The 10,951-nt window shown below is 40.7% G+C and overlaps 1 protein-coding gene across 5 annotated transcripts in view; it reads left to right on the top strand.

Annotated features, from left to right (window-relative positions):
• Positions 1-6,930: 6,930 nt before the first annotated feature.
• The window catches only part of BEST3 (bestrophin 3), a 41,694-nt gene continuing 37,673 nt past the window's right edge, over positions 6,931-10,951 (top strand). For 2 of the 5 annotated variants that reach the window (XM_084956320.1, XM_003481658.5), the window contains exons 1-2: positions 7,007-7,156; positions 9,292-9,471. Coding sequence is in view for 2 of the 5 variants with exons in the window: in XM_003481658.5 (XP_003481706.1) it covers positions 9,320-9,471 (152 nt within the window). In the remaining 3 variants the exon portion in view is untranslated. Of the gene's footprint in view, positions 7,157-9,291; positions 9,472-10,951 lie in introns of all 5 variants that reach the window. The other 3 variants (XM_013997718.3, XM_013997720.3, XM_013997719.3) reach the window with 3 other exon arrangements.

Below are 10,951 nucleotides of genomic sequence, written 5' to 3'. Positions count from 1 at the left end.
TAGAACAGTTTCTGTACCTTCCATTAGAAAAAGATAACCTTCAGAATGTGAACTAATGCATTTTTGTTTTGTTGAGTTGGCAATTACTCTACGTAAGGAAAGTAATGATGACTCCTCAAATATCCAGTCTCATGAGTTTAGACCTTCATCTGTAATAAAACTCAGAGTCTTTCTAGTCTTAGGAGTTCACTATTTCTTCTCTGAAATCAAATAGAAAAAAAATTAATTGAGAAAGGAAAAAAAAAATCAAACCCACTTTAGTTTGATTTTTGGCAGAGGTCTTGTCTCCAAGAATATCTATCAGAAACTTCCACACATCTGGATTGACATATGCTTTATCCCAATCAGCTGCTTTTTATGCAGCTATTGCATCTATCATGATAACCAGTAAATAGGGAAAAAAGAAAACAAGAAAGAGGAAGACAGGAGTTATCAAGAAGCTTTCAGTCCCACTAAGCCAAAAAAAATTTAGCTATAGGGAAAAAATAGCACTGTGAGAGATTCTTAAACCAACTGAACCAAGATATTCTGCTGTTGGGAAAAAAAATTAATGAATGAATGTTCTCAATTGAAAGTTTATTCTATGAATTTTTCTTGAACATTTAGCACTGACCACTAGAGTCTCTTTTTCTAGAGAGATCCAGCACATAGCAAAATATGTTCCAGAAACAATAACTGAAAAACTGAGAATCAGCTAATCATACTTAATTTAACAGCTTGATAATTTATAGGCTCCTACTTGTGATTTTATTTGGCATCCACTTTTGCTGATAAAATGTCCCTATGTGCAAGATCAAATAAAAATATTACAATCACTTGATACCTGGGAGTTGCCATTGTGGCACAATAGAAACAAATCTGACTAGTATCCACAAGGGCTAGGGATCCAGCATTGCTGTGAGCTGTGGTGTAGGTCACAGATGCAGCTCGGGTCCTGCATTGCTGTGGCTGTGATATAGGTTGGCAGCTGCAGCTCCAATTTGACCCCTAGCCTGGGAACTTCCCATATGCCTCAGGTGCAGCCCTAAAAAGCAAAAAAAAAAAAAAAAAAAAAAAAATTGCTTAATACCCTGTAAAGAACTGCATCACCAGAACAAATCTAAAACCATGCCCTGTAGTTCTTGTTCTTCATGAGCAAATGGGCTCAAAGGACAAAGCGAGAGTCAACCAGACTTCTCTTTCCTCCTCTTCTCCTCCCAACTCCCTCCTTTCCTTCTCCAGCGGTAGTTTTCCTCTGGGCTCTCTTTCACCATCCTTCTGCATTCCACTCACCCACCACCCCAGTTCATACCAGAACAACCCTAATAACATTCAAACTGATTCTCTTCCTCTAGTCCCTGCCCACTCAAATTCAGCACCTTCCCAACTCACAGATCCACCTTTCTACGACTCAGATTTTTGTCAGGCCCTTTCCCAGTTCAAAAACATTTACCAATTCCTTATTCCCCATTTAATAGTGTCTTAGAGTCAGAATCAAATACAGCAATTTCTAGCCTTTGGTTAATATTCAAATGCAAACTTTTTTTTTTTTTTTTTTTTTTTGCTTTTTTAGGGCTCAACCATGGCATATGGAGGTGCCCAGGCTAAGGGTCAAATCAGAGCTACAGCCACCGGCCTACGCCACAACCACAGCAACACCAGATCCAATCTACATCTTTGGCCTACTCTGTAGTTCACCACAACACCGGATCCTTAACTCACTGAGCAAGGCCAGGGATCGAACCTGCATCCTCATGGATACTAGTGGGATTTGCGTATGCTGTGCCACAGTGGGAACTCCCTCAAATGACTGTGTTCATTCAAGCACTCAAAAGAAATCTGGCAAAAGGTTTTTCATATAACCTGAAATAAATAGCTGGTTCTCCTTTAAGGAAGTGGTGGTGTCGACCTAAACTTGTTGTTTTGTTCCCTTAAGGAACAAAGGGTGATTTATCCTGACATCTATGGATGAATGTCAGCATTTCCATCCCTTAGAAATGATCAGTTGTTCTTTTTTTATGAATTGTCCTGTCACTGGAGGTTTACTGGAATCAAAGATAAATGTGTTTATCAGGCCTATTACAAACAAGAGTGGTCAAAATCGCAAAATCTGATGCTTGCTGTCAAAAAAAAAAATACAGCTGGTATATGTATTTCATAAAGCCCTGACATTGCATAAATGTCTATCATATTGTTTGTTATTAATTATAGGATTTAAAACATTTTCTACAAGTCTAGGAAGATGAACTTTCTGCTAGATGATTATGACTCCTCTAGGGTGGTGTGACAGAGTATCAGTCTGTTCTTTATATATTGTTTTACATTTTATTTTTTAATAAGAATATATTACTCTTTTTTTTTTTTTTTGTCTTTCTGCCTTTTCTAGAGCCGCTCCCATGGCATATGGAGGTTCCCAGGCTAGGGGTCTCGTCGGAGCTGTATCCACCGGCCTACGCCAGAGCCACAGCCACACGGGATCCAAGCCGCATCTGCAACCTACGCCACAGCTCACGGCAACACCGGATCCTTAACCCACTGAACAAGGCCAGGGATCGAACCCGCAACCTCATGGTTCCTAGTCGGATCTGTTAACCACTGCACCACGACGGGAACTCCAAGAATATATTACTTTTAGAATCTGGAAAAAATATATTTGTTTTAAACAAGAAACTTAAGTTTTCTTCAAAAAGCCATATGAACAGTTAACTTTGCAATGTGGTATTTGTTGGATATTTTGAAATTTGCTCTCATGCCTTATCCCTTCTAATGAGTTGATTTCCAAATGGCATCTTTCAGTACCGGTTAGAAATAACCACCAGAGCGTAACAATGGGAGTTGGTTTAGTCAATCCAATCATTATTGATTAATTTCAATTTAGAATGCTATATCAACCATTACTTAGTCATTCCTCAAAACAGCTCCATGGCAAAGACGAACATAATTACCCCTATTTAAAAGTGAGACCATGGGAGTTCTCTGGTGGCTCAGTGGGTTAAGGATCTGGCATTTTCACTGCTGTGGCGCAGGTTCAGTCCCTGATCTGGGAACTTCCACATGCCTTGGACACAGCGAAAAAGTAAAAATAAGAAATAAAACCGAGGGATTACCCGCTGTGGCACAGCAGAAATAAATCCAGCTAGCATCCATGAGGATTCGAGTTCAATCCCTGGCCTTGCTCAGTGGGTTGGGGATTTGGCATTGCCTAAGCTGTGGTGTAGGTTGCAGACTTGGCTCGGATCCCTCATTGCTGTGGCTGGGGTATTGCAGCTGCAGCTCCGGTTTGACCGCTAGCCTGGGAACCTCCAAATGCTGCTGGTGGAACCCTAAAAAACAAAAAAGAAAAAAAGAAATAAAAGTGAGACCAGCCAATAGCACCCCATAGAGGAGGCCAATTCCTCCAGTTATGCAGTCATGACTGCTGGGAATCAGGCCACATTTCAGGGCCACAGCACATCCAAAAAGACATGCAAGAGTGGGAATTTTTTTAAATAGCTCCAACGTTTCTATTTCATAAGCACTTGAGTTTCAATTTGCTCGAACTCTACAATGTTGATCGGCCTTGCAAACCTTTCTAAATGCAAACTCAAGTCTTTCCACCCACTTTTCACTGAAACGCAAATATAAAATGTGCAACAGTGTATATACTTTTAAAATGTTCACAAACTCCCCCAAATGTACTAACAGAAGTATCACAGTGACAAGGTGATAATCAAATGACAAAAAGACAAATACATATTCAATATCCAGTACGCACAGAGCTCTGTGCTGGACCTATGATCAGGGACGGGGATGAGAAACCAGACACCAACAACTCTGTCTTTGCTGTGAGGTACTTCTAGTTTGATAGAGAAATAAGTCAAGTGCATATAAAAGTTAAAAATACTGTAGAAAGGAAATTCCTTGTGGCGCAGGTGGCAACTGTGGTGTGAGTTCAATCCCTGGCCCAGGAGCTTCCACATGCCGCAAGTGCAGACAAAAAAAGAAGAATACTGTAGAAAAACTCTCAAATGTATTTTCTTTCAACTTTATTTTCTTCTTCTTCTTCTTCTTATGTTGTCTTTTTAAGGCCACACACCTGGCACATGGAGGTTCCCAGGCTAGGCGTCAAATCAGAGCTGTAGCCGCCAGCCTATACTACAGCCACAGCCACGCAGGATCTGAGTCGCGTCTGCTACCTACACCACAGCTCACGGCAACGCCAGATCCTTAACTCACTGAGTGAGGCCAGGGATTGGAACCTGCGTTCTCATGGAGGCTTGTCAGATTCCTTTCCTTTGAGCCACCACAGGAACTCCTTTTTCAATTTTAGAAGGAGCATCTTTTTTCTATATCTTTCTCCACAAAAATTTTTTTTCACAGTCATTTTATTTAAACTTAAGGTGCAGAGCATAAAATGGGAAAAAGAAAATCTATTCAGCAAGAATTGCTGGGAAACCTGGACAGCTGCATGCAAATCAATGAAACTAGAACACACCCTCACACCACGCTCAAAAATAAACTCAAAATGGCTGAAAGACTTAAATATAAGACAAGACACCATCAAACTCCTGGAAGAGAACACAGGCAAAACATTCTCTGACATCAACCTTATGAATATTTTCTCAGGTCATTCTCCCAAGGCAACAGAAATAAGAGCAAAAATAAACCAACGGGACCTAATCAAACTGACAAGATTTGCACAGCAAAGGAAACCAAAAAGAAAACAAAAAGACAACTTACAGAATGGGAGAAAATAGTTTCCAATGATGCAACGGACAAGGGCTTAATCTCTAGAATATACAAGCAACTTAAACAAGTCAACAGCAAAAAAGCCAAACATCCAATGGAAAAATGAGCGAAAGACCTCAAGGAAGATATACAGATGGCCAACAAGCACATGAAAAAATGCTCAATATCACTGATTATTAGAGAAATGCAAATCAAAACTACTATGAGGTACCACCTCACACTAGTAAGAATGGCCATCTTTAATAAGTCCATAAATAACAAGTGCTGGAGGGGTTGTGGAGAAAAGGGAACCCTCCTGCACTGTTGGTGGGAATGTAAGCTGGTACAGTGTGGAGAACAGTATGGAGGTACCTTAGAAATCCATACATAGAACTACCATATGACCCAGCAATCCCACTCTTGGGCATATATCCAGACAAAACTTTCCTTGAAAAAGACACATGCACCCGCATGTTCATTGCAGCACTATTCGCAATAGCCAAGATATGGAAATGACCCAAATGTCCACTGACAGATGATTGGATTAGGAAGATGTGGTATATATACACAATGGAATACTACTCAGCCACAAAAAAAGAACAAAATAGTGCCATTTGCAGCAACATGGATGGAACTAGAGACTCTCATCCTGAGTGAAATAAGTCACAAAGAGAAAGACAAATACCATATGATATCACTTATAACTGGAATCTAATATATAGCACAAATGAATGTTTCCACAGAAAAGAAAATCATAGACTTGGAGAATAGACTTGTGGCTGCCTGGGGGGAAAGGGAGGGAGTGGGAAGGATCTGGAGCTTGGGGTTAACGGATGCAATCTATTGCTCTTGAAATGGATTTGCAATGAGATCCTGCTGTGCAGCATTGAGAACTATGTCTAGATGCTTACACTGCAACACAACAATGGGAGGAAAAACTATGTATACATGTATGTGTAACTTGGTCCCCACGCTGTACAGCGGGAAAAAAAATTAAATAATAATAATAAAAAATAAAATAAACTTAAGGTGCAGTACTTGGTACACACGTTACTTTAGAAAGTTGGAGCACTTCCAGGAATTGACCCTGAGATTATTTATTTAGTTATTCAAATGCCCATGGGAGTTCCCATTGTGGCTCAGCAGGTTAGGGACCTGACATTATCTCTGTGAGGATGCAGCTTTGATCCCTAGCCTCACTCAGAGGGTTAAGGATCTGGTGTTGCCACATTCTCAGCAAAGGTCTCAGATGCGGCTCAGATCTGGTATTGCTGTGGTCGTGGCGTAGGTAGCAGCTACAGCTCCCATTTGACCCCTGGTCCAGAAACTGCCATATGCCATAGGTGCAGCTGTAAAAAGGAAAAAAAATAAAGAATGCCCATGAACGCTCTTCTTCAAGAAGGAGGAGTTCCTGTCGCGGCTCAGTGGTTAACGAATCCAACTGGGAACCATGAGGTTGCGGGTTCGATCCCTGCCCTTGCTCAGTGGGTTAAGGATCCAGCTGTGGTGTAGGTTGCAGACGTGGCTAGGATCCCGCGTTGCTGTGGCTCTGGCGTAGGCCAGTGGCTACAGCTCCGATTGGACCCCTAGTCTGGGAACCTCCATATGCCACGGGCGTGGCCCTCAAAAGACAAAAAAAAAAGGTAGGAAAATATGGGCGCACAACCAACCTAAGAGAAACCAACCATTTTGAATAATTAAAGCATGTTTCTAGCTGACCATGGAAGAATAACACATATAATGAATCAGTGTGTTATCATTTTCCACTACTATAAGCCATCACATGATGTATTAATTCTCTATGCTTTTCTAAAACACACACACACATACACCACACTCTTAAATATACATGCCTGTTGTTTTTAACAGAAGAGCATCCTCAGTATGTCTCAAATAGTGAAAAATCCTGTTTATATTCTTGCCAGCCCCAGTTTATGCTTTACAAGAATTTATTCTTCCTTTTAAGCACCCACAGGGTATCCTAATCCCCCCCCCCCTTTTTTTCTTTTTTTTTTTTTTTTGGCTGGTAGAGCCTCTGCACTTTAGGGGCAAATGGCTCTTTCTTCCTTGATCCCAAGGCAGAGTCAAAATGAAAAATAACAGACTTAAATGACCCAGCCTCCTTCACGTCACCTCCGACTTCTCATTCAAAGGGGTAGCTTGGGCGGCAGGTGGAGTTATAATTATAGATTAAAAAAAAGTCGGATCAGCAGCTGTTGCTCCTGTTTGTCCCTGGCTCTCACTGTCATCCATGGGCACCTTGGCATAAACAGGCCTCCACAAGTGGAAAGACATTTAACCCCTGTGCTTGTCACACTCTGGGTCCTCTCAGTGACCAAGAGAACAGAAAGAAAATCTGACTCTGCATGAGTGAGGGGTAAACCGAGAGAGTGCAACTGCGACCCGAGGGCACCTCCGCCTGGAGCCTGGAGATTTTCTTTCCTGTTGGAGACTCTGAACCAAACAATAGGTTAGTGCACAGAGTATACCTATGCATTGAATTCCAACCTCTGCTCTAGGTGATCTTGGTTTTTCCGACAGAGCTTAAGTAGAAGGGTGAACTGTTCAAAGAAAGAGTTCTTTGAGGACTTACACTCTGGTGCCCGTGAGAAGAAATTATGAAATGGGCTTAATATATATAGATTATGCTCCTCTCCCAATTTTGGCTGTATTCACATGAGACAGACAGACAAGGTGAAGCTAGAAAAGTGAAACCATTTTTTTGTGGTGTGAGTCCCATCCTTTCGTAATGCCACTTACTTTTGCCAAAAAGCCCTGGTTTCTGTCTTAAAATCAGTAATGTTGAAGGCTTAGGTTGGTGATTCCTATATATTCACTATATATATAGTGAATATAAGCTACAGAGTTTTTTTCTTTTTAAGGGAAACTAGGCAAATGAGAGTTGGCTTGGTTCCTTACCTCTGAATAAAGACAAAATTTCCTTGTTTATGGTCAAATGTGTGCTGTAGGCTACTTTATAAAAGAAATCTGCTATACAGTTTATTACTTATGTCTAGCACCATTCTACCTAAAAACGCCATAATTTCAGTCTAAGTAGCTCTGTAAGACTCTCCTCATAGATCCTTTTGAAATCAAAAGTCTTCAAAGACATCTCATTTTCCTCTGTGTATGCTCTGTGTTAGCTCATGGAGCAGCATTTTCAAAGTTTAGCTTTGGGGCATCTTCGTAAAATCTGCATGATTAGTGTCTTGGTGAAAAGCAATGGAATGCCAGAGAACTCACTGAAAACTAGGGTGTGGGGCCCAGTTCTCATCCTACCCACATCTGTGGAACAGATCCAAGTGGAAAGAGTCTTAAATAATGTCCTCATTTTTTTTTTTCAGCTTCAAGCTGAAAGTGACCCATCCCTAAGCATTTTACGTGAGACTTTTCAATGGGAAAATGCACCTTACTTAGCATCACTGAGGTCCAACATTTCATCTACCTTTTGAAGTGCAGAGTGCTAACCATGCACTCAAGAGCTCCACTAGAGACCCAATTTAATTAAAACCATCAAAAGTAACCCACCAGGAGTTCCGTCGTGGTGCAATGGTTAACGAATCCAACTAGGAACCATGAGGTTGTGGGTTCGATCCCTGCCTTTGCTCAGTGGGTTAACGATCCAGCTGTGGTGTAGGTTGCAGACGCGGCTAGGATCCCGCGTTGCTGTGGCTCTGGCGTAGGCTGGTGGCTGCAGCTCTGATTGGACCCCTAGTCTGGGAACCTCCATATGATGCAGGAAGCTGCCCTAGAAAAGGCAAAAAGACAAAAAAAAAAAAAAAAAAAAAAAAAGTAACCCATCAGTTAAATTCCTACAAGGGGCTTGCTTCATTCCAACAATGTCTCCTGATTTCTGAGAGCCATAACTTCCTTTTAGGAAATTTAGGGGTGAAACAAATACCTCTTTATACACTTTAACCCAAACAATAAGTTCGGACACTGCTTTTGAAAATGTCAGTTAATATAGCACATCAGTACCTCAGATTTTCCTATGGATTAAGAAAATAAATGATGATGATATTACAACATCTCTCATATACTTCATTTGTTCCTTCAAATATTTATTGAGCAATGGCTATAATAATTTCAAAATAATATTTAGTAATGAGGAGTTCCCACTGTGGCTCAGCAGTAATGAACCTGACTAGGTATCCATGAGGACAGGGGTTTGATCCCCAGCCTCACTCAGTGGGTTAAAGATCTGGTGTTGCTGTGAGCTTCGGTATAGGTCGCAGACGTGGCTTGGATCCCGCGTTGCTGTGGCTATGGTGTAGGCTGGCAGCTGGAGCTGAGTTGACCCTTAGCCTGGGAACTTCCATATTTCCATATGCCTCGGGTGTGGACCTGAAAAAAAAAAAAAAAAAAAAAAAGCAATGAAAACAAGTTTAAGATTTCTAAGATTTTTTTTTTCAAAACACTCCTTTCTTCCCCTTTTCTGCTGAAAGATTTAGTACTGAGATGGTGGTTATCTCCAAATTCCAAATTATTCAAGCTGAAAAAGTAGAGAGGGCTGACTGGTTGCTGGCTAGGCTTTCTTTTGAGATACAGATTCGTTTTGTCTTAAACATTGCTTTTTACTTGTGTTTTGTCTTCTTGCTCTTCTAGAAAAACAAAAACAAAAACACTATCCAAGATGACTGTCACTTACTCCAGTAAAGTAGCAAATGCGACTTTTTTTGGATTTCATAGGTTACTCCTCAAGTGGAGAGGCAGCATCTACAAACTACTGTACAGGGAGTTTATTGTCTTTGCTGTTCTTTACACAGCAATAAGTTTGATGTACAGGTACTTTCCTTTGCATGTGTCCTTAAATGGCATCAAATCGCATATAAGAATACAGCCTCAAAAATCCAAGCCCTTTGGTTGCTGCTGACTTTTGCATTATGTAACCTCCTCCTTTGCATGATCCTCTGTTGCCTCCTCCCTGGGACATGGTATTTTAATTCACATCTAACCATTTTCAGAATGGTAAAGAGACGCTAACCATCAGGTTCAGGTGGCTCTCATTCCAGCCCCATTTAATTGGTCACAAAGAGGTATTAGTCGCACTTCAAGAATTTCACTATAGGCATAAAACAAAAAAATTCATACCTAGATCCTAGATCCTCACTAAGTGATGATGTTGAATGGCAGAGTCTACAGACAAATAATTATTTATGCCTCTCTCAGCTATACCATTCAGAGGAGTTCCCGTCGTGGCTCAGTGGTTAACGAATCCGACTAGGAACCATGAGGTTTCAGGTTCCATCCTTGGCCTTGCTCAGTGGGTTAAGGATCCAGCATTGCCATGGGCTGTGGTGTGGGTTGCAGATGAGGCTCGGATCTGGCATTGCTGTGGCTCTGGTGTAGGCCAGTGGCTAGAGCTCCGATTCGACCCCTAGCCTGGGAACCTCCATATGTTGCGGAAGTGGCCCAAGAAATGGCAAAAAGACAAAAAGACAAAAAAAAAAAAAAAAAAAAAAAACAACTATACCATTCAGAGTTTGCATTTCTGATTGGACAGGTTGTAGCGACCACCTACATAATTAACATGTTCATGAACAGTGTATATTGGGCAACTTTCCTTCCTTTTCCTGGAATGATGAAATCTTTCCCAAGATGGTGCCCCCAACCTCCCCAGTATCTCAATTAAAGAAAAGGCCTGAAACCTAATTTCTTTTCTTTATATCTTCTGAGTTCCAGGCACATTATATTGGCAAAAGAAGATGTTTACTCTTTATAACATCAGAGCCTATGCCCATCAGATTGACAGGAAATCTGAGCGCTATCATGTCCAAGAAATACTTTTATAACTAAAAATTGGAATCTTGATAACATTTTATCCATATTACAACAGGGAAGCTTTATGAGTTTTTTAAAATTAATATTGATTGCATACATTTCTTCTCTGGGGGAAGTTAAAACTTAAAATAGAAAAGCTAAAGGTTTTTGAGGCTGTATCTCTGCCTTTTCTGTGTACCTCTGTTTGTCCTTGTCCTTCCGCGTACAGTGAACAAATTTGTGTACGGTTGCTCTCACCTGCCTCCTTCCTTGCAGCGCCAGGACCCTATGTGAAGAAGGGACTTAATATGTCTGGCTGTTAATGACCAAAAGTAGAATAGAAGAGCTATTTTGCTACACATCAAAACTATAGTCCCAAACAAATGTATATATGGGTATACATTTTGGCAAAATATCTTTAAAAGGAAAGTTTATTAAAAACCTCTAATCATTTTTCAGACATGTCTTCTAAATGTGATATTATTTTGACAGTTTATTTATGTGT

Source organism: Sus scrofa, chromosome 5 (assembly GCF_054392235.1).
Source record: "Sus scrofa isolate SSC_HxYL_T2T_F1_AM1 chromosome 5, Sscrofa_HxYL_maternal_Yorkshire_Landrace_v2.0, whole genome shotgun sequence".
NCBI lineage: Eukaryota > Metazoa > Chordata > Mammalia > Artiodactyla > Suidae > Sus > Sus scrofa.
Note: the sequence above shows the minus strand (reverse complement) of the source record. Positions and strands in the feature narration are given on the sequence as shown.